At 49.5% G+C, this 19,118-nt stretch overlaps 1 protein-coding gene across 3 annotated transcripts in view; it reads left to right on the forward strand.

Annotated features, from left to right (window-relative positions):
- The window catches only part of SPTB (spectrin beta, erythrocytic), a 123,977-nt gene that overhangs the window by 46,065 nt on the left and 58,794 nt on the right, over positions 1–19,118 (forward strand). For 2 of the 3 annotated variants that reach the window (XM_067733333.1, XM_067733351.1), the window contains exon 2: positions 9,375–9,573. In XM_067733333.1, coding sequence (XP_067589434.1) covers positions 9,426–9,573 — 148 coding nt within the window. In that variant the 5' untranslated portion in view covers positions 9,375–9,425. Of the gene's footprint in view, positions 1–6,797; positions 7,007–9,374; positions 9,574–19,118 lie in introns of those variants that run through there. The other variant, XM_067733342.1, reaches the window with a different exon arrangement.

Below are 19,118 nucleotides of genomic sequence, written 5' to 3' on the forward strand. Positions count from 1 at the left end.
GCAGTAAGGAGTGAGTTGTTATGGGATGAGGAAGTTCTCATGAATATAGTTAAATACACTGTATCTATTTTTACTTTAGGAGCAGAGGCCTCATCATACCTCTCAGTTCATCATCATCATTTTCTAGGCAGGGCACCTCCCCTGGTTGGTTGGTTGGTTTCTTTTTATCTCCATTTCCCTTTTCCGTTTCCCTAAGTCCACCTAGAGACAACCATCTTCATGTGTTTAAGAGTTTTTCTTTTGTTTATATCCTTATAATATGTATGCTGTTTTATGTGCATATGTTTTGAAATTATTCAGTGGTGTGTTATAGATCTCATTCTGTTTCTTTATTTTCTCCACTATTTTTTAAGATCCTCCAATGCTGCCATGTGTCCTGCATGTGTCCATTCACCACATTTTACTGTCCATCTCCCAGCGATGGACACACAGGTTATCTTCACCTCCCCACCACCACAGTCAACGCTGCAGTGAACTTCCTTGCATTTGTCCCCTTTTTGACTTGTGTGAGAATTTCTTTGCTCTGCATGCCTACGAACAGGGTCGTAGATACGTAACCTGCCTGAGAACTGCAGACTGCCTTCCAGAATGGCTGGGCCACTCCACACTCCCACCAGTAGTACACAAGGTATCTGTGCTGCACACCACCATCTACACCTCGTGTTACCCAGCTTGATAATGTTTGCCTCTGGTGTCTCATTTTAATCAGCACTTGTTGGTTAGCTAATGAACTTGAGTATCTCTTTTTAGGGTCTTAGCCTTTTGGATTTCCTCTTCTGTAAATCACCTGTTCTTATTCTTGGCAACTTTGTCAAGAAATTTGGCTTTGAAAGGGAGGAAAGAAAGGATGGAAAGGAGGAGTTTTACTTAAGATGAGAAAGACTTGAACATATTAAAATGAAGATGGAAGGGAGAAGAAGCTAAAGATTCATCTTCTTCCCAGGATTGGAAGGATGGCCAGAAGGAAGGGTAGTGAGGATCTGGCCTCACCCAGCAATAAACATGAGACTGGGGGAGGGAGCAGGACTGAGGAGGGAGAGTCGGTGCACAGATCATCAGCAGCTTTCCCTGAGCCCACCGTGCCTGCCACCTCCACTTGCTGGTCATAGAAGCAGTGCAGGATCCATGGAGTTGAATAGGAGGGGTAAGGTGACCTCCTTCCTATTCTAGGAAAATGTTATTTTGTGTTTCTAAATGTTTGAAAGTTATATTTGTTTTAAATTGCAAGGAGAGGTGCCTAAATTTCAGCATACGGGATGTGGCACAAATAAAGTTGTAGAGGCACATGGTACAAAGGTGGGGGGTGCAGGACACGTGGACCCTCTTGGTTGGAGCAGAGATGGCATAAGAGAGAGTATGAGCTCAGCACCAACTGATGTAGGACCCTGGATTAGACTGTGCGTTAGAGAGTTGCTGAAAGCTATGGAGTAGAGGCGAATCATTATGAGGAGGGCTGTGTAGGATGGATTGAAGAGGCCCGAAACAGACAAAGTTGGACCATTACCCAAGTCCAGGCGGGAAACGGTAAGGGCCTGGAGTGAAGTGGAAGCCTTAGAACATAAAGGAGTGATGGATGGAAGACACTTTACAGAGGCTTAATGACTGGCCGTGGTGATGAATCAATATTGAATAAGTGCTCAATGCACATAAGTGGACTATGTGAAAGTACTGCATGGATCAAGGAATAAGGTGGGATAGAGGCTCCAGAGTTTGAGCTTAGGTCTCTAGGAGGAGGAGAATATTTACTGAGCACCTCTATGTCCCAAGCACAGTGCTAGGCACTGGAATACAATAATGAATAAGACAGGCTTGCAGCTGCCTGCAAGGAACCTCTACAGTCTAGGCAGGGAGAGACAAAAACAAAAGTAAACCAACAGATGTATGAGTAATTGCAATTATGATGAGGGCTATGAAGGGGTCAAGCAAAGTGCCCAGACTGAGGATGACAAAGGACTTAGCTTAGATGTGGTACTTGGGGAGGACTTCCACAGGAAGTGATACCTAAGAGGAGACCTGAGGAAGGAGGAGGAGCCAGACATGCAAAGATGCTCCAGGAAGTGTTCCAGGCCAAGGGCACAGTGTGCACAAGAGCCGGGGTGGGGTGAGGAGGGGGCGGCCTGGGGCGTGGATGCCGGTTGAGAACTGAAAGGAGACTTGAAGGATGCACGTAGTGCATGTGGTGAGGGATGAGCTTGGACTGGGAGGAAGAAGCCAGACCATACTAGGCGCTAGGGCCATGGTAACATAACCTCAAAGCCATGATCACACCTAACATAATTGACTATAATTCCTGGTCATTATCCACTATTGAGTCTATAATTCAGATACCCCTCGTTGTCTAAAAAATGTGTTTTGGTGTTGTTTGATTCAAATTCCAAACAAAATACATGTTACATTCGCTATTATATCTCCTAAGTCTCTTTTCATCTACAGCAGTCCCTACCCTCTGCCTCTTTTTCAGTCTGTTTGTTTTAATGCCGTTGACTTGTTGAAAAAGTGGAGTCGGTTGTCTGCAAAATGACCCGCCTTCCGGGTCTGCCTCTTTGCTTCCTCATGTTGTCATTTAACTTGTCTATCAATCTCCTATGATTCCTGTAAATGGGAACTTAGCTCTACAGACTCGATCAGATTGAGGTTCAACTTTTTTGGCAAGAATGTCATAGGCCATGATGTCCTTCGTATTGCATCATATCTGGAGACACACAGTGTTTCATTGTCTTATTCTTAGTGATGCTAAAACTCATCAGTGAATTCAGGTGTTGGGAACTTGATTCCATTGTATAATTCTCCATCAATCTGTTATCTAATGGTTTTATTTTTTGATTATCTTTTCTGAATCAATTGTTTCATGAGAAATATCTCACCTTTTATTTCAAATTAATTATTTCAACCTATTCTTTTTTTAGAATTTATTTTATCGAAGTATAGTTGATTTTACAATGTGTTAGTTTCTGGTGTACAGCGAAGTGATTCAATTATGCATATACATATATATTCTTTTTCGTATTCTTTTCCATTATGGTTTATTACAGGATATTGAATACAGTTCTCTGTGCTATAGAGTAGGACCTTGTTGTTTATCTATTTTATATATAGTAGTTTGTATTTGCTAATCCCAAACTCTTAATTTACCCCTCCCCCACCCTTTTCCCCTTTGATAACCATAAGTTTGTTTTCTATGTCAGTGAGTCTGTTTCTGTTTTGTAGATAAGTTCATTTGTGTCATATTTTAGACTCCACATATAAATGATATCATATATTTGTCTTTCTCTGTCTAACTTACTTCACTTAGTATGATAATCCCTAGGTCCATCCATGTTGCTGCAAATGGCATTATTTCATTCTTTTTTATGGCTGGGTAGTATTCCATTGTATGTATGTACCACATCTTCTTTATCCATTCATCTGTCAATGGACATTTAGGCTGTTTCCATGCCTTTGCTATTGTGAATAGTGCATGCATCTTTTTGAATTATAGCTTTGTCCGGATATATGCCCAGGAGTGGGATTGCTGGATCATATGGCAACTCTATTTTTAGTATTTTGAGGAACTTCCATACTGTTCTCCATAGTGGCTGCACCAATTTACATTCCCAGCAGCAGTGTAGGAAGATTCCCTTTTCTCCACACGCTCTCCAGCATTTGTTATTTGTAGACTTTTTAATGATGGCCATTCTGACTGGTGTGAGGTGATACCTCACTGTAGTTTTGATTTGCATTTCTCTAATAATTAGTGATGTTGAGCATCTTTTCATGCGCCTGTTGGCCATCTGTATGTCTTCTTTGGAGAAATGTCTATTTAGGTCTTTTGTCCATTTTTTGACTGGGTTGTTTGTTTTTTTGTTGTTGAGTTGTATGAGCTGTTTGTATATTTTGAAAATTAAGTCCTTGTCAGTTGCATCATTTGCAAATATCTTCTCCCAGTTCATAGGTATTTCAGCCTATTCTTGACCACTTCGAATGTTGAGGCCACACTACCTCCCTGTGCAGTTTTCATCAGAGAAGAGAGGGGTAACTGTGGGTGTTCTAGAAAAGTCTTCTTGGAAGAACAGAAATTGGGCATTCAGCTTTTCAATTCAACTATCGTAGAATTACTACTTATTTTGGGGGAGGAGGCCAGGGACTATCTTGAAAGAAATGAGTCAGGAGGGATAAGAAGTAGGACTGGGTTGTAATAGCTTTCTGTATGTGTAGCTATGGAGCCCAAGAATCCCAATAGAAGATAATCTTTGAAAATTACATATATTAAGACGACCATCTCTCCCCTCTCCTTTAATCATTCCCAGTGGACATTTGCGTCTGTGTTGGACGTGATGTGCTGATAGGTGGTGTTAAGATAGAGGGCTGATGGGCCAATCCCTGTATCAGAGCTGAGCAGCACCTGTTCCCCATTCAAATCCCTGTAAGAACTGTCGGGGCCAGGATCCCTCCCCTCCTCCCCCATCCAAGCAGCTGCAGCATGACCGAAGCCATTTCTTAGTAGTAGATTTTTCCATGATGAGGGCAGACGAGTTGTGACATGTGGGCCTGAAGTCCCTGCCTGGTGACAGAAACTGGAGCAGAAGGATTAAAATGACCAAACAGCAGTGGACTAGAATGACCAGGATGTTGCAAATGTACGGGCATCCTTGATGGTGGCAACCATGGATAGGAATCTTGAGACTTTAAGAACCCCCAAACCGCACCCTCCTAATGATGGACTGGAAGCCAGGCTGGGTCAGAGTGGGAATGGTAGAGTGTGGGGAAGCAGAGTGTGCTCTGGGGAGAGGCAGCAGCTTGGCCCAGGCACTGCTGGTGATGTCCATCTGCTGGAAAGTTCACCCACAGGTGGTATGCTTGCCCGGGCCTCATTGTCACCCTATGGTCCTGAAGCTCCCCTACTCTGCTGTGCTGGGAGCCGTGTGCTCAGTCTTAGCCGTAATGAGACTGAGCCGTAATTTCTAGGTGGAGACGTCTGCTAGACGGATGGAGGTGCCAGGCTGGAGACGGGGGATGGGGAGGAAGTTGGGGCTGGCTGTAGATATAGAGTACCCTGCGCTGGGCAGCTCACTGGTTCTCCTGATGTTTTAGTGAGTGTTTAACTATTCTTTAAGGTGTCTGTGAATATGCAATGAGATTATGATCAAAGGGAGTAGAAGAACGTTCTGTTTTGGTAAAAGTATTGGCAGAAAATTTCCAGGGAAACTTTAGGATTTAATCTTTTGACCTGGGTTGCCATAGTAGCAAAACATGTTAAAAGCAGGTTTGGGGTAGCATAAAGGGGCAGAACAAAATAGGAAGCAAGTGAGGGGGTCAAACCTTACAACTAAAGAGAAAATAAAGATAGAGAATGTCTAAATTCTCGGTTTAAGGAAGACTGTATTTAAGCTATTGCAGTAGCCTGCACCGGTGACCCTGCTAAGGAAACACAGCATCAGCCTGTATTTCCCCCATTTCTCACTCCTGGACTTTGTTGCTGCTCACGTTTGTGTGGTACAGGAAAGAGGGGATAGGGTTGGGAGGGAAAGAAAAGAACATCCATCCTCTGCTGCTCAGCGCTATGGGAAGGGCTGAAGTGAGCTCTACCTAGGACTCTGGCAGCACCCTGCAGGCGGGGAAAGGAGCTGCCGCGGCGGCCACCTCCTGGGTTCCTACCCGCCCTGGGAATTAACTGAGCATAGCACGTGGGCTTGAAATTCCGAGGCCTAACACCTGATCTCAGAAGCAGACGGGGCCCTGGGCACATGAGCGAAGGGCAGAGCTGTGGGTTGCATCAGTGATGTTGTGAAATCCATTTCCCAGGCAGGCGCTCCTTCTGCAAGTGAGTGCGCTGTGCGATCACATGAGCTCTTCAGTACTGAGCTGTGGGCAAGTCTTCTAGGCACCCATCCCACTCAAAGTGTAACCTGGGGTCAGGGGGCGGCAGAAGCTCGCCGTGTGAGGCTGAGCCTCGGACTGTGCTTTTGGAGACGGGCCTGCCCCGCTGCTGAACAGGCAGGCTGACGGACAGGGAAGGTGGGCTCTCCTGGGCGCGGGGTCCCACAGACCACAGAAGACCCGCCTGCAGTCTGACGAGGGTCTGGTGGGTTGCGAGAAGGGCTTCTAGGGGGCTTCAGGGTGAACTGGGGAGTAAATGGACATGGAACTTCTTCTTATACCTTTTTTCCTGGGTGGGCTGGCAGGGAAGAGAGGTGCAATTTGGGGCCTATTTTTAGCCATGGAATTGCTGTCTGTCATACTCATGGAGGGCCAGTCTGGCTGCATAGATGACTTATATCCTTAAAGACGTGACTGAATCAACTTGGCTCCAAGTTCCCCTCCGATATCAACTTAAATGTCATTTCCATGAACCCCCCCATTTGGTTAGGTGTCCCCACCGTGTGTCCCCAGCCTATGCTGTTCTTTTCAGTCATGGTGGTTTCTTTATTGCCATGCCTTTGAAGGGCCATTGTGACAATTATGGGTGACCCTGGGTTGAATTTGGTTTTAGGCATATTTTGTTTTGTTTTATTTTCCTGGAATAACCATCTGTAGCTTTCCTGTTTTCTTATTTTCTTCTCTTCTGCCTCTCACACCTGATTCTCCCCTTGCCTCTGAGCACACTGGCCCAGCCCCCAGCCCCTTGGCCCTGATGGGATGCCATCTGGGCAGGCTGCTGGGGTGGGCATGGCTGGGGGAGGGGGCAGGAGGAAGAGGGCCTCTCTTTAGTTTCTGAATCTCTTTCCTTGGTGTTTGTCTTCAGGGACCTGACCCTTCTAAAAAAAAGAAAGAAAAAACACCTAGCGTTGTGTGTTTAGACGCGCACGTGTGTTTTTTTCACGTTCCGGCAGAGCCGCTGCCCGGCTGCAGCCTCCTCCGAGCTGCAGTCGCAGGCGGCACGGGCGTTTTTAAGCAGGGTGACTTGCTGTCGAGTGGCTGCTCTTCTGCTCCCGGGGCCATCAGTCTTGTCTTGAACGCCCGGTCCTGCTGGTCTGCCCGCTCAGGCTCATCTTTCTGGGGCAGACTTATTTACGGAGCCGCGGCAAAGGTAATCTCACTCCCTGGGCCCCGCGGCCTGGGCCCCTCTCAGCCACGCTTAAAAATAGCCTGAGACGAGAAGGAGAGCCAGGGTCTGGTTACCTCCTGCACGCACGATCCGATCTCACCTCGCCGTCTGCATCTGGCAGCTCGGCCCTGCTCAGGGGCCAGCGGTCAGCCTGTCAGCCCCTCCCCACTCGCAGCTCCAAGCTGGTGGTGGTTTCCCTTAAGGGAAGTAGGGAAGGGCGTGGTGGAGGGAGGAGGGCCCTCCCAGCCACCTCCGCGGGGGCCAGCCGAGTGGGACATCTCAGCCCTGGAAGCAGCGTGTCTGTGCAAGACGACAGGCTGTCAGAAGGGACGAGGGTGTGCTGGGTCCCAGGACTGGAATCACGCGGATACCCGGTGGGGTGGCTCCCCTGCCTTCCCCCACCCTGCCCCCTGCCTGCCGCATGAGTAGCAAACACCTTGGCCAAGCCCTGGAAGCCGGGGAGTGCGCTCTGACCCCGTGTGCCATGTTCGTTCCCCACCTGCTTTCGTAAAGTGGCCTCTTCCCAGTCTGGCCTCTTCCCGGCCGCAGCAGTAATTCCCGACATGACCTTGGGGAGGCCTCATCCTAGGAGGCCTTGGTTTCCTCCCTTATGCAGTTAGGGTGGATAATTCTGGCTCCTCCTGTCTTACCGCAAAGGCCTGCGGTGGGATTGATTCATCAGATGGGGGGAAAAGAGCCTGAAGTGATTCAGTCTGAAAAATAAGGGCTCTGCGGCTGCAGTCACGCTTGGATTGGTGAACTGGCTTCACTTCTTCCTCAAGCGTGTGCCTGCTTGGGTGGTGAGTGTGTGTGCTGGACTGAGTGCGTGTGTGACGTGCGTGTGTATGCACGCGCTCCGGGAGAGAGTGGCTTACCTCACAGCTCACTCGCTGTCGACACTTGTCATTTGTCTGCCTCACAGCCTCCCCTACTCCCACCCCTTTTGTTCTCTTGGATAGGAAGGCTCTAGGCTCCCTGTTCTGTGTCACAGACTTGATCTTGGAGTCCTGTAAGCTCCCTGGGGAGAGCACTGAAGGGCAGGTACGGGGGAGGAAGTTAAGACTGAAGGGAAGCCGGTCTTTTTCCAAAGGCCCAGGACATTGAGGACCCAGCCCGGCCTCTCTAGCCTCCTGTCCCGCTTTTCTCTCTGACCTCGCCCTCACCTCCAGTTATATCGTAAGGTTCCTAAGTTTCGCCACGCCCTTTCTTACCTTCAGAACAGTGCACCTGCTCGTTATTCCTTTTGTTTGGACCCGTTCCTTTCCACCTATCCCTTTATAGGATGCCTCCAAGCTTCCTCTTGGAATCAGCTCAAACTCTCCTTCCCCGGATACCCAGCCTCTAGCACGAGTCCCTCACGCTCCCTCATCCTTTCCTAGTTGTGGCACCTTATTGTAACTGCTTCTTCAATCCTCTGTCTTGCTGCCAGAGTAGAAGCTCCACGAGGACAGGGCCCTTCCTGTCTCACTCATAATTGCCTGGCACAGTGCCTGCCGCCTCGTAGGGACTGGGCGCATCTTTGACATAATCATGAATGAATGAGCCTCGTGAATGAGTGACAGGCAAGTGAGGAACCCAGTGCTCCCGAAGCCCATGTTCACGGCACAGATGAACACACACAGCTCCGCTGTCGGTGGGATCCCCTCACCACCGCACACCACCATCGTGCCTGGGACGCAACAGGAGAGCTTGTCCAAGCACCTGGGCGCACTTCAGAGAAGGCCAAACCAAGGGTCCGGCTTTCTGAATGTTTGCTGCAGGGAAAGAACTCGGAGGGCTCTTGGGCAGCCCCTGGGAGGAGTTAACTTTCCCCAGTGCAGCTGCAGGGGCTGGTGGCACCAGTGGCATCTTAAAGCTCATGCTCTCCTCTCTCCCCACTGATTCATGTTTGAGTCAACTCCCAGCTTCTCCCCTCTCCTGCCCTGTCCCCATCTCCCCGCCAGGTTGGGTCCTGGCCCCAGTCCACAGGATGGAGCTGCTATTCCCAGCTCGTCCATGCCAGCCTCTGACTCCCAGGAGAGCCAGCCCCCTCGGTGGCCGCGGCAGCGGGTTTGGAGGCAGTGGGCCTGCCTGCGACTGACGTCTCCACCTGCTGGCTGTCCTGACCCTTGCTGCGTGCAGCTCTCCGTCCCCGCCGCCACTGCCGCCGTTACCATTGCTGCTTCTGCTGCTGCATTATTTTATACCTGACAACCTGGAGACCCTGGGTAGGAAGCATGGCCAGGCAGAGGGCACCGTGTGCTGCTCCCGCAGGATATACTCCTGTTGGACGCTCCAAATAAGTTTCCCCTGAGACAAAGTCCAAGGGGGTGGGCACTAACCCTCTGACTATGTTGCTGTCCGCCCCCAGGGACCCTTCCATGAAGACTGAGGCAGGCATAGCTGCTGAGAGCCTGCTGACATGACATCGGCCACGGAGGTTGAAAACGTGGGCAACCAGCCACCATACAGCCGGATCAATGCCCGCTGGGATGCCCCGGACGATGAGCTGGATAATGACAACAGCTCAGCCAGGCTCTTTGAGAGGTCCCGGATCAAGGCCTTGGCAGGTACTCTTCGGGGCCGTGGCGGTTAGGGGAGCCGCTCGCCTAATCCCGAGGTTCACTGCCCTTCCCGCCTGTGGTGAATCCTCTGTGTGCGTTGGCGTGAGCCCTAGCAGGGCGGTGATGGAGACGTGGCTGCGTGGCTCAGAGGCCAGGGCCCCTCGGGAGGGAGCACAGATCAGGCAGCCTCTCTTCCCACATGTCCCCCACTTCCTCCCAGGTGTGAGGTGCTGCAGGTGGACCGTTGGCCTCAACCTCTGTCCTGAATGACCTGTGTCCAAAATCAGAAGTGAAAGAAGGTCTGGGCGAAGGAGTGTGTGAGGGGCGGGACAGCCGGGCAGGGGTGCGTGGACCTCATTATGGACCTCGATCCCCTGCCTGGTCCTGGATAGAGGAACTGTCATCATCTTCTCTGTGGCCCCGAAAGGAAAGGGTGATTCGATAGGAAACTGAGAACAGATAACGTCTTCCCCACACTGCCTCAGAAAGGAGGATTTTCTGGACGAAACCTCTTATCAAACTGGAATTAGATTTTTTTTTTAATAAATTTATTTATTTTTGGCTGCATTGGGTCTTCGTTGCTGTGCGCGGGCTTCTCACTACGGTGGCTTCTCTCGTGGAGCGAAGGATCAGTAGTTGTGGCGCAAGGGCTTAGTTGCTCCACGGCACGTGGGATCTTCCCGGAGCAGGGTTCGAACCCATGTCCCCTGCAATGGCAGGCGGATTCTTAACCATTGCGCCACTAGGGAAGTCCCTGGAATTAGATTTTTACTTAGCAGGTTCATAATAGATTTGTGTGTGTGTTTCTGAGAGAGAGAGGGAGAAAGAAAGAGAGAGAGGGAGAGAGAGAGGGAATCTTTAATCTCTAGTGGAAATGGCTTCTCCTCCCCCTGCTGGCTGAGATCTGATTCTTGGGATTTTTCCCCCCTCCAACCCCTGTGACCATTGCCTCCATGGAGCCCTGCCCAGGGTAGCTATGTTCTGACCCTAAGTCCTTGACCAATAAAGAGAGTTTGGGTTACATGGGGTGGTGTATGGGTCAGATCAGACTCGCATCCCCCATCATCGATTGTTCCATCTTCTGCCTTGTTTGAAGGGCACAGCCTTCCCATAAGCACTCTCTGGGCTGATTCTCCCACTGCCCCTCGCTCATGGCCCTCTCTGAGGTTCCTTGTGGCCCTCTCTGAGGTTCCTTCCACCTTCTCTCCCTCCACTCTGTTCCCAGGTGCCTGGGTCTCCAACTGACCTTGAGTCATGAGCAGGGCCCCTCTGAGGCCATGATGACATTTCACCTCAGGAGTGTCTGGGTTTCCCATCCCTGTAAAAGGGATGGGATAGCTCATTCCCTTGTCACGGTGGAGAATCTTTTCAGGTCTCAGCCGTCACCCTTTTGGTCCTTGCTCTTTGCAGGAAACTCCCTTTCTTCTTCCTTCATCTCCTCCTCACCATCCCTTACCCCACAAAATCCTTCCTTGGTTTTCCTAGGGGATGTATACTGGCACCAACCCCAGTGTAATTTTAACCTCTTTAAATAACCAAACTTGGAACCCTTGCCTTTGCCAGTCTGGTGACATTCTTTGTGTCTCATGCTGGCTGGGTCTGGCTGCAGTGACCCTGGGATACAGCTGGAGGGAGAGCGGTACTGTGTTCCGTAAAGTTTGCCAAAGAACAGCTTGAGGAGTGGGGCTGTCTTTCGTGTTTCACGGGTAACCTGTTTTTTAAGAAATCGAGGTAAATTCCATTTTAACAATTATCAGTCACGTTCCTACTATGTGTAAAGCTAAACCCCTACCCAGACATGAATGTGGAGAGGAGGGGAGCAGAGAGTTGGATTCAACATAGTATGCGTCCCTGAGGAGTTTATGATCTATTAGGGAAGTGAACAATGTTCATCATTAATTAGCATGAGTAGAATTAGAGAAGAACTATGGGAAAGACACATAATTAAATAGCAATGAGAGAACAAAGGGGGAGATGCCGGGAGCATCAGGGACTTGTCTATGGAAGAGGTGGCCCTGGGGCCGGGGATTGAAGGGTGTGTGTGGTTCTAACAGGCCGATGGGCTAAGAGTTGGTCCAGTTGGCGGGTCTGTGTGGTAGCCTGGCCTGAGTGATGCGCAGCCTGGGAAACTGGTAGAACTGGGTTGAGCAGGAAAGGGCCCTCTATCAGCCTTGCCTATTCCTCACTACGAGTGTGCATCTCATCTATCAAAGCATCTGAAAGCCCCCCAGAAGGAGAGGAACCGCAGAGTGTAGAGCTGCATGCCTGGACCTTAGTCATTTAGAACATCTGGCTAACAAGTAAACTTGCAAGTTTGGGGTCCATTCAGGATTTTTTAAAACAAAGAAAACCCTAACCAGTTTACTGAATTTCCTCTCCTGAGAGCCCACTCTGAGTGACCTGTGGGAGAAACTAAAGCTTTGAGAAGGTCCAAAGTAGAGTGGTTGGGTAGGCAGAGCAGAGAAAGGGAGCGTCAGTCTCCCACACCCACCTCCCCACTGGTTTTAACTTCTTGACGTTTTTCTCTTCAGTGCCGTCTTTGGGGCTGACTTGGCAGTCTAGGCGGGGTCAGCCTTTCCAAAGAGGCTTAGGAAGCAGAGGCTGCCTTTGGTCCCTATTATTCCAGCGTGCTCTGAGGCCACTCCCCCACTCCCAGGAGTACTACGGCAAGGAAGGCGTGCAGACCTGTATTTCTTAAAAGATGGCGGTGATCTGCTTTATACGTATACATGGCAGCGTTGGAGATGTTGGCCTGGTCTTTCCCATCTCAAATCGAAGGTCCTGGGATGAGGAGGAAAATGTCACAAGACCCAGATTGAGGTCCTGGTTCCACTGCTAATGCTACTGCCATGGAGGACAGTTCAGTCAATCTCCTGGGTTTTTCTTTTTATAAATTTATTTTATTTATTTTATTTTTGGCTGCGTTGGGTCTTCGTTGCTGAATGCGGACTTTCTCTAGTTGCTGCAAGCCGGGGCTACTCTTCGTTGCGGTGCGCGGGCTTCTCATTGCGGTGGCTTCTCTTGTTGGGAGCACTGGCTCTAGGCACGCGGGCTTCAGTAGTTGTGGCTCACGGGCTTAGTTGTTCCGCGGCATGTGGGATCTTCCCGGACCAGGGCTCGAACCCGTGTCCCCTGCATTGGCAGGTGGATTCTTAACCACTGTGCCACCAGGGAAGCCCCCGATCTCCTGTTTTACGCAATGAAGACAGTAGTATTTTCCCAAGGTAGTTGTGAAGATCAAGTAAGATAAGGTTTATGAAAGTTATTTTATTAATAATATACTAGGTGAATGTTAGTATTTATAGGAAATCTCCTTAAGAATAGTATCTTTCTTTTTGTTTTCTTTTTTTTTTTTTTTTTTGGCCTTGCAGCTTGTGGGATCTCAGTCCCCCCACCAGGGATCGAACCTGGGCCCTTGGCTGTGGAAGCGCTGAGTCCTAACCACTGGACCGCCAGGGAACTCCCAGGAATAGTATCTTTCTGTCCCTTCTCTTCTCCCAACTTCAGATATTCGAGTTCATCAGCTCAGTCAATGTCCCAGTTACCTTGGCCTGTTCCAGGGACAGTTTCTTCCCTCTTAACCCCCACCCTCCTTCATCTTAGAAGGCTTGGGTTGGAAAAAAGAGCCAGGGACCAGCGGAATTAGGCTAATGCTTGCCCTTCGAGCTCTTGGCTTGGTCCCCAGGGACCCAGGGGCCATGGGGATGAAGCCCGCTGCTGTGCAGATCTTTCTCCAAAGGCATCCAGCCTAGACCCCAGGTGTGTGTCTGCCATCAGCTGAGTGACAGGAAGGCACAAGAAACCAGAGGACGGTGAGGCCCTGTGAGATGCTCTTCCTAGTGTGGCAGCTCTTCCTGGTCCCTCTCTGCTTAGTGACCTGTGGTTAGAGGACTTGCATTAGGTTAGCTGGACTCCATCTATTCTGCCTCTTAAGTCATCTTCCTCTCAGCTCCAAAGGAAGCACTCCCTATTCAGCCTTTCAGACCATTCACGGCTCTTCCGCCCAGGGCCGAAATAAACAAGCCATCTGGTTATTCTGCCTGGAAACTGCCACGTTGGTATACACATACCTGACTCCTCTCCAGAATGAGTTACTCTGGGTTCAAAACTGGATCAGCCTGACTAAAGTGAAAGGGGAGGTGGGTAGGAAGACACTGCAGGGGGCTCCTGGATGGGGATGGATTGGACCTTGGCATGCCAAGGGGAGGCTTGGGGGCCCAGCAGGAATATTCGCAGGTAGGTCCCTGGGCAGATGTTGCGCTCAGTGTCAGCCTCTAAAGCTGACAGCGCTTCCTGAGGTTCAGCGGTGGCTAAGTCCTGAGGCTTCTTCCTGAACGGGAGGCCATTCTCTGCTTTGATGACTGCCTCTGGCCCCTCTTACTTTTCAGACTTGCTTTGAAAGTTAGAGGAAGGGGAGCAGCTGGAAAGCCCAAGTTCCTATCCCTCCAAGAGGTTCCAGCCTTCGCGTTTCAGTAAAAAAGAAAAGCTCCCAGTGTCTCCTCGAGCCATCCTCATCGTCACCCCGTTTCCTGTCCTTCACACTGGGCGCCATTAGGCAAACATTTGTGGGTCTGAACGAGGGATGAAGCACTGCAGGCTGCGGGGAGTTTTCGGCCAGAACGCCTGCCCTTCGTGCCCTCTTTCCTCATCCCAGAGGAGGCCTCTGCCTGCACGCACCCTCGCACCTGTCGTGTACCCCTGTGATCTGGGTGAGGATGCTGCCTCGGGGCAGATGTGACCGCACTGGGCGGGGATGGTGGGGGGGGGGGTTGGAGGAAGGCAACAGAAAGATGCCCTGAAAAGAGAAACCTTGTGCACTAGCCTCCATCGCACATCCCCTGCCTGCCTTATGCACGCACACAGCTCAGCCTCCCCGCATCCCAAGTGCCGCTCGCTGTGTGATTTCCAGCTCACTGATGCAGAGGCATCTGGAAGGTTGCAGTGCAGAGAGCAGGCTGGGGCCTCCTGAGGAGGCTGTGAGGAGGGGAGGACCCGACACGCCCTTTCTCCCCCTTTTTGGCTCATTGAACAATTACTAAGGGACAGACGACACAGAGCCTCCCTTTTAAGACAAAATGCACGAAATTATGTAGCCCACTCTGCTTGTGCCTTTAAATCAGAATCCAAGTCATGTTTCAAACTAGAGACGTGCTTTCTTTCCACATTCTCTCTTTGTAGCCTTCTTACTAGAAATGAGGTGAGGCCAGAGGTGAGGTTGCTTTAGGACAATTCAGAGAACGCAACAGGGCAGCGGGTGAACTGCAGGCCATGTCCCTGTACCCTGAAGCACAGGGTTGCTGCCACTCTGCACCTTGAATGTCTTCCAGACCCACTGTGCCCAGGCCCCAAGGTTAAGTTCTGCGACCGGCAGGTATTCCATCAGAGCTTTAGGACAGTGGTCCTCAGACCCTGGCACTCCCTGCCCACCAGCCTGGACCCTCTGGAAACTCCCCAGAGAGGGTGGTAAGGGCTCCTTCCTGACTCTGGTGGCAAAAAGTGACGCTTAGTCTCACCCCACCTGCACCAGGATGACTCTGAGCCCAGGTGCCCCAGTTGTGTGAGAAGGGCTTTGTGTCCAAAGGGTGAATGATTTCTTTCAGAGAGCAGGATTCCATCACAGTTGTGCCAGGAGGGGTCAGCAGCCTGACCCCTGGCACAGGGGTGCTTCTTGGCAGCCTGTTAAGTTGACAGTTTCAAAAACAGCTGCTGGAGACCAAGGCATCAGGTGTGCATGGCCCAAATGTCTCTCTTAAGCTACCTGTGAGAACAAAGATGGTGTCATTAACGAGAAATTTTTTAAATGTTTTCTTCTCAGATTTCAAAACATGGAATGGAGTTCTATTTAAAGACTAGATATTGGGAAAATGTAGTATTCACAGAAATATCTTTAATCATCAGCAATCATTTTAATGTGCTGTCAGAAGAAAAACATAATTGGCTCAGCAGCTCTTGGAGGTCAGCCACTGTGAGTTCTCCTTCTTCCCCTGAGACAGGCCACTGTGCAGAGAAACCTGCCAGTTACCTGTGTAGACCAACCTACGAGGGAGGCCAGTGTGCCACCTGCACCGTGTGGTCCGGGGCAGTTTCCCCTGCCCAGGACATAACACTTTCTCCCATTGTCCCCTCTTGATAAAAACTGTTCCTCCTCTTTGAGAATGCTTTGCAGAACCACAGCTGTTCCCCTGTTCTGGGTGACTGCTATCTATCATCGTGAAGATGCTTTATCAAATATTAATACACCGAGGTTAATAATGAGACTCTGTTCCCTCCCCATGCGGCGCAGTCTGAGTGAGCCATGTTAATAGCCTCCTCCATCTCTGGGACATTCCTATGGGCTGTCAGCTTCATTCCCAAGGGCAGGTTCTGATACCAGGCCTGGACTGTGCTTTTGGCTCCTGGGAGCAGCCAGCACTCCCTCCCTTCTCCCCCCATGGGGTCCCCCCTGCGTGCTGCTTGGCTGAAGAGATGCCAAGAATGTCATTTTCAGAGCATCTGTGGCAATTGTTCATTTTCCCTTTTTATCATGTCACTGAGACAGAATGACAGGGAGGCTGGTAGCAGCTTAGTCTCTGGGAGAATTTTGCCTCCGAACCCTTTGGCCTTCAGACTCTGGAAACTGGATCAACCAGGGCACCTTGTTCTACAGTCTAGTGAGAAATAGATAATCACACATGTGTCTTCGTACATATAGACATGTATGTCATGACAAATGATGATAAATGCTATTAACTGGGAACTGTGCGTTTATAACATAACCCACAGCTTATAACTCACCCAAGGATGAGTAGGGGCTTGTTTTAGTGAGAGTGTGGACTGGTGGGTGGAGACAGGAGGGGCAGACAGGAGCCACATCACGGGGGCCTTAAAGGCCATGGGTATCTTGGCCATGCAGCGGGCAACTCTAAAGCGGTGGCTGAGGGGTTTAATGAGGGGATTATTTGCAAAGGAGTGGCAGAGTTGAAGGGTCAAAGGGTGGGAGCCTTTAGCAGGGAGAGCTATAGGCTCTCAGGACAGGGGCTGTGGCCTTTAGTAAAGGGCTGGGTGGATGGCACTGCTCCCAACCCATAAAAGTGCTCTTCACAAAGAAGTGACCTGGTTATGTTTAGCTTTGAAAGATCACTCTGGCCTCAATGGGGAGAACAGGTTGTGGAGAGGCTGCACAGAAGTCCAGGAAAGAGAAGGTGGCAATGAGGGTCAGCTTGGTGGCCACAGGGAGCAGAAAGTGGTCCATCCCCACCACGTCATTCTTCTGTCCTCCTGCGGCTATCATGGAGTTTCCCCAGTGAGGTGACCTCGGCCAACTTACTTTTCTGCTCCTCCGGGCCTCAGTTTCCTCACATGTAACACTTGACGCGGGAGGTCTTCCCAGCTCGTAGCCTGGGAAGAAGCTCCCTTGAGGTAGCGCTGACCACACGCCTTTACCCTGAACCGAGGAGCTTCGGCTCCTGGCTTTGGGGAAGGGAATTGATCCTTTTCAGTAAATCAGTGGGTTCTCCAGAAATTCTCTCTGTTTATTAAAGGCTAGGCTGAGGCTGGGTTCCTGGACCATCTTGACTTCTGCAGCCTTGTGTTCTCAGCGAGGGTCATCTCTCCATGCAGCCGCCACCTGTGTGCGTGACAACAGTGCTTGGTGTTTATACAGCTGCTTAGTGTTCTAGGTGCTTTTTAACCAGATGATCTCACTGACCCTTCAGCCACTCTGAAGTAGCCACTCTGAAGTAGCCACTCTGAGAGTAGCCACTCTCAAGGTATAGCTCTCACCATCCCCTTTATAGATGAGGGAGGTCACATGGCAGGGAGTGCCAGGACAAGACTGGAATCCCGGGGTGTTAAAATCAGCCCTGTGCTGTTGAGGCTACAGCACTTGAGCTTGCTTGAATGTCCCTCAGACCTGCATGATCTCCCCCTCCACACCCCACCTGATACATCGGAATGGGAAAGTTTTGCTTTCACCAGCAGCCTCTAGAGCCTCTTTGATCAAAACCCTGAACTCATTTTTACTTCTGTCTTACAGCCTCCAAATGCTGTCACCTGCCCGGGCTAGCTGACCCTTGTTCCGTGATGCTGTCCAGATCAGCTCCTATCTTTTCATTTCCATAGTTCACATGTTAGTGGGGCCACGGCACCTCAAACAGACTTCTGCAGCCGCCTCCAAGCTGGTTTCCCGGGCTCCAGCCTCTCCCCTGTCCAACCCCATTTGTGCAGGGCACTTAGAATCTTTATCCTCCAACAAATTTTTAGTGAAATGTCACTTTATCTGGCTCTTCTTTTCCCAGAGTATAAAGTTCAGATTCCCTAGACTGTCCTTTGACTCCTTTGCTCTGATGCGTTAACTGCTTCTCTTTCTCACCCCCAAAACATGCACCCGCATACCTACATGCACACATGCACACACAAATACACATTTGCCAGTTTCCACCCGAGGCTTTGAACAAGACCCCCTCTCCTTCCCTGCCATTCTAAAACCATTATCATCTTCAAGCCCCAGATCAAAACTAGCCTTCTTCAAAAAAATTTTTTTAATTTAAACTGTTCTATGATAACTTCTCTTTTCCTATAATATATAAAAACTATTTTTTTAAAAACTAGGGTGATTGCTTTTCTATCTTTAAACATTTTAATACACAAGAATATATATTTAGTGTAGAAAAGATTAGAAAAGCAGGTAAGAAAGAGAAAACTAGAAACATTGTTAATATCCCATATAGATATTGTAATGCCTATGGATATGTGACTGTGCATGTATATGTATAAATATTAACATTATCTATAATCTTAGAATGTTTTTCACTGAGCAATATATTATGCATATTTTTTTCATGTCTGTAAACGTGCAGATTATAATTTTCATGGCTGTATAGTCTTCCTCTGTATTAATGTACCCAGATCTAGTTAACCAGCATCTTAGGTTCAACTCTGATCGCTTTTAGAGTCAGTCTTGTGTGCTTCACTCTTACACATCAAAGAGTATGTATATATTCAAATATGCATTTGCGGATGTAGTAAGCATCTTAAAGTTCTCTCTTAGAATCAACCCTAGTTGGATCTTAAATCCTTATGGGCAGGAGAACTATGTTCTTGCTGTTCACAATACCAGTGTAATGGAAGTTGATTGGTTGAAAGAAAAATTCCTCTCCAGACTAAACAGGAAGAGTAGAGTTTGTGTCAGCATCATCAGTTATGATGTGTCCCTGAGGGTCTGCCCCGTGCTAGGCTTTATCATGGATTGGCATCTGTAGCATTGAGGTTTGTCACAAGTTCATGGGAGTGAAAGTATCCCTTGCTCAGGTTCCCTAAGCTCTTGGCTTCCTGACATGAGAAGGAGGGAAATCCCAAGTTGTAAACCTGCAAAGGGCTCAACATTAAATGCTTGTTTCCAGGCCCAGGCTAGTGGTCCATGGCCTCCCATGGTGCCTTTTCTCCCACTTGCCTTTCTGACCACCTAGCTTTACTGATAGCTTAAAGCCATGTGCTGGTAAAAATACAGACTTGCTCAAGAAGGATACCTATTTGATTTTCATCAGTCATTTATTCCTCGGGGTTTGAGTTTT

The sequence above is a fragment of the Pseudorca crassidens genome, chromosome 1 (genome assembly GCF_039906515.1).
Source record: "Pseudorca crassidens isolate mPseCra1 chromosome 1, mPseCra1.hap1, whole genome shotgun sequence".
Lineage (NCBI taxonomy): Eukaryota > Metazoa > Chordata > Mammalia > Artiodactyla > Delphinidae > Pseudorca > Pseudorca crassidens.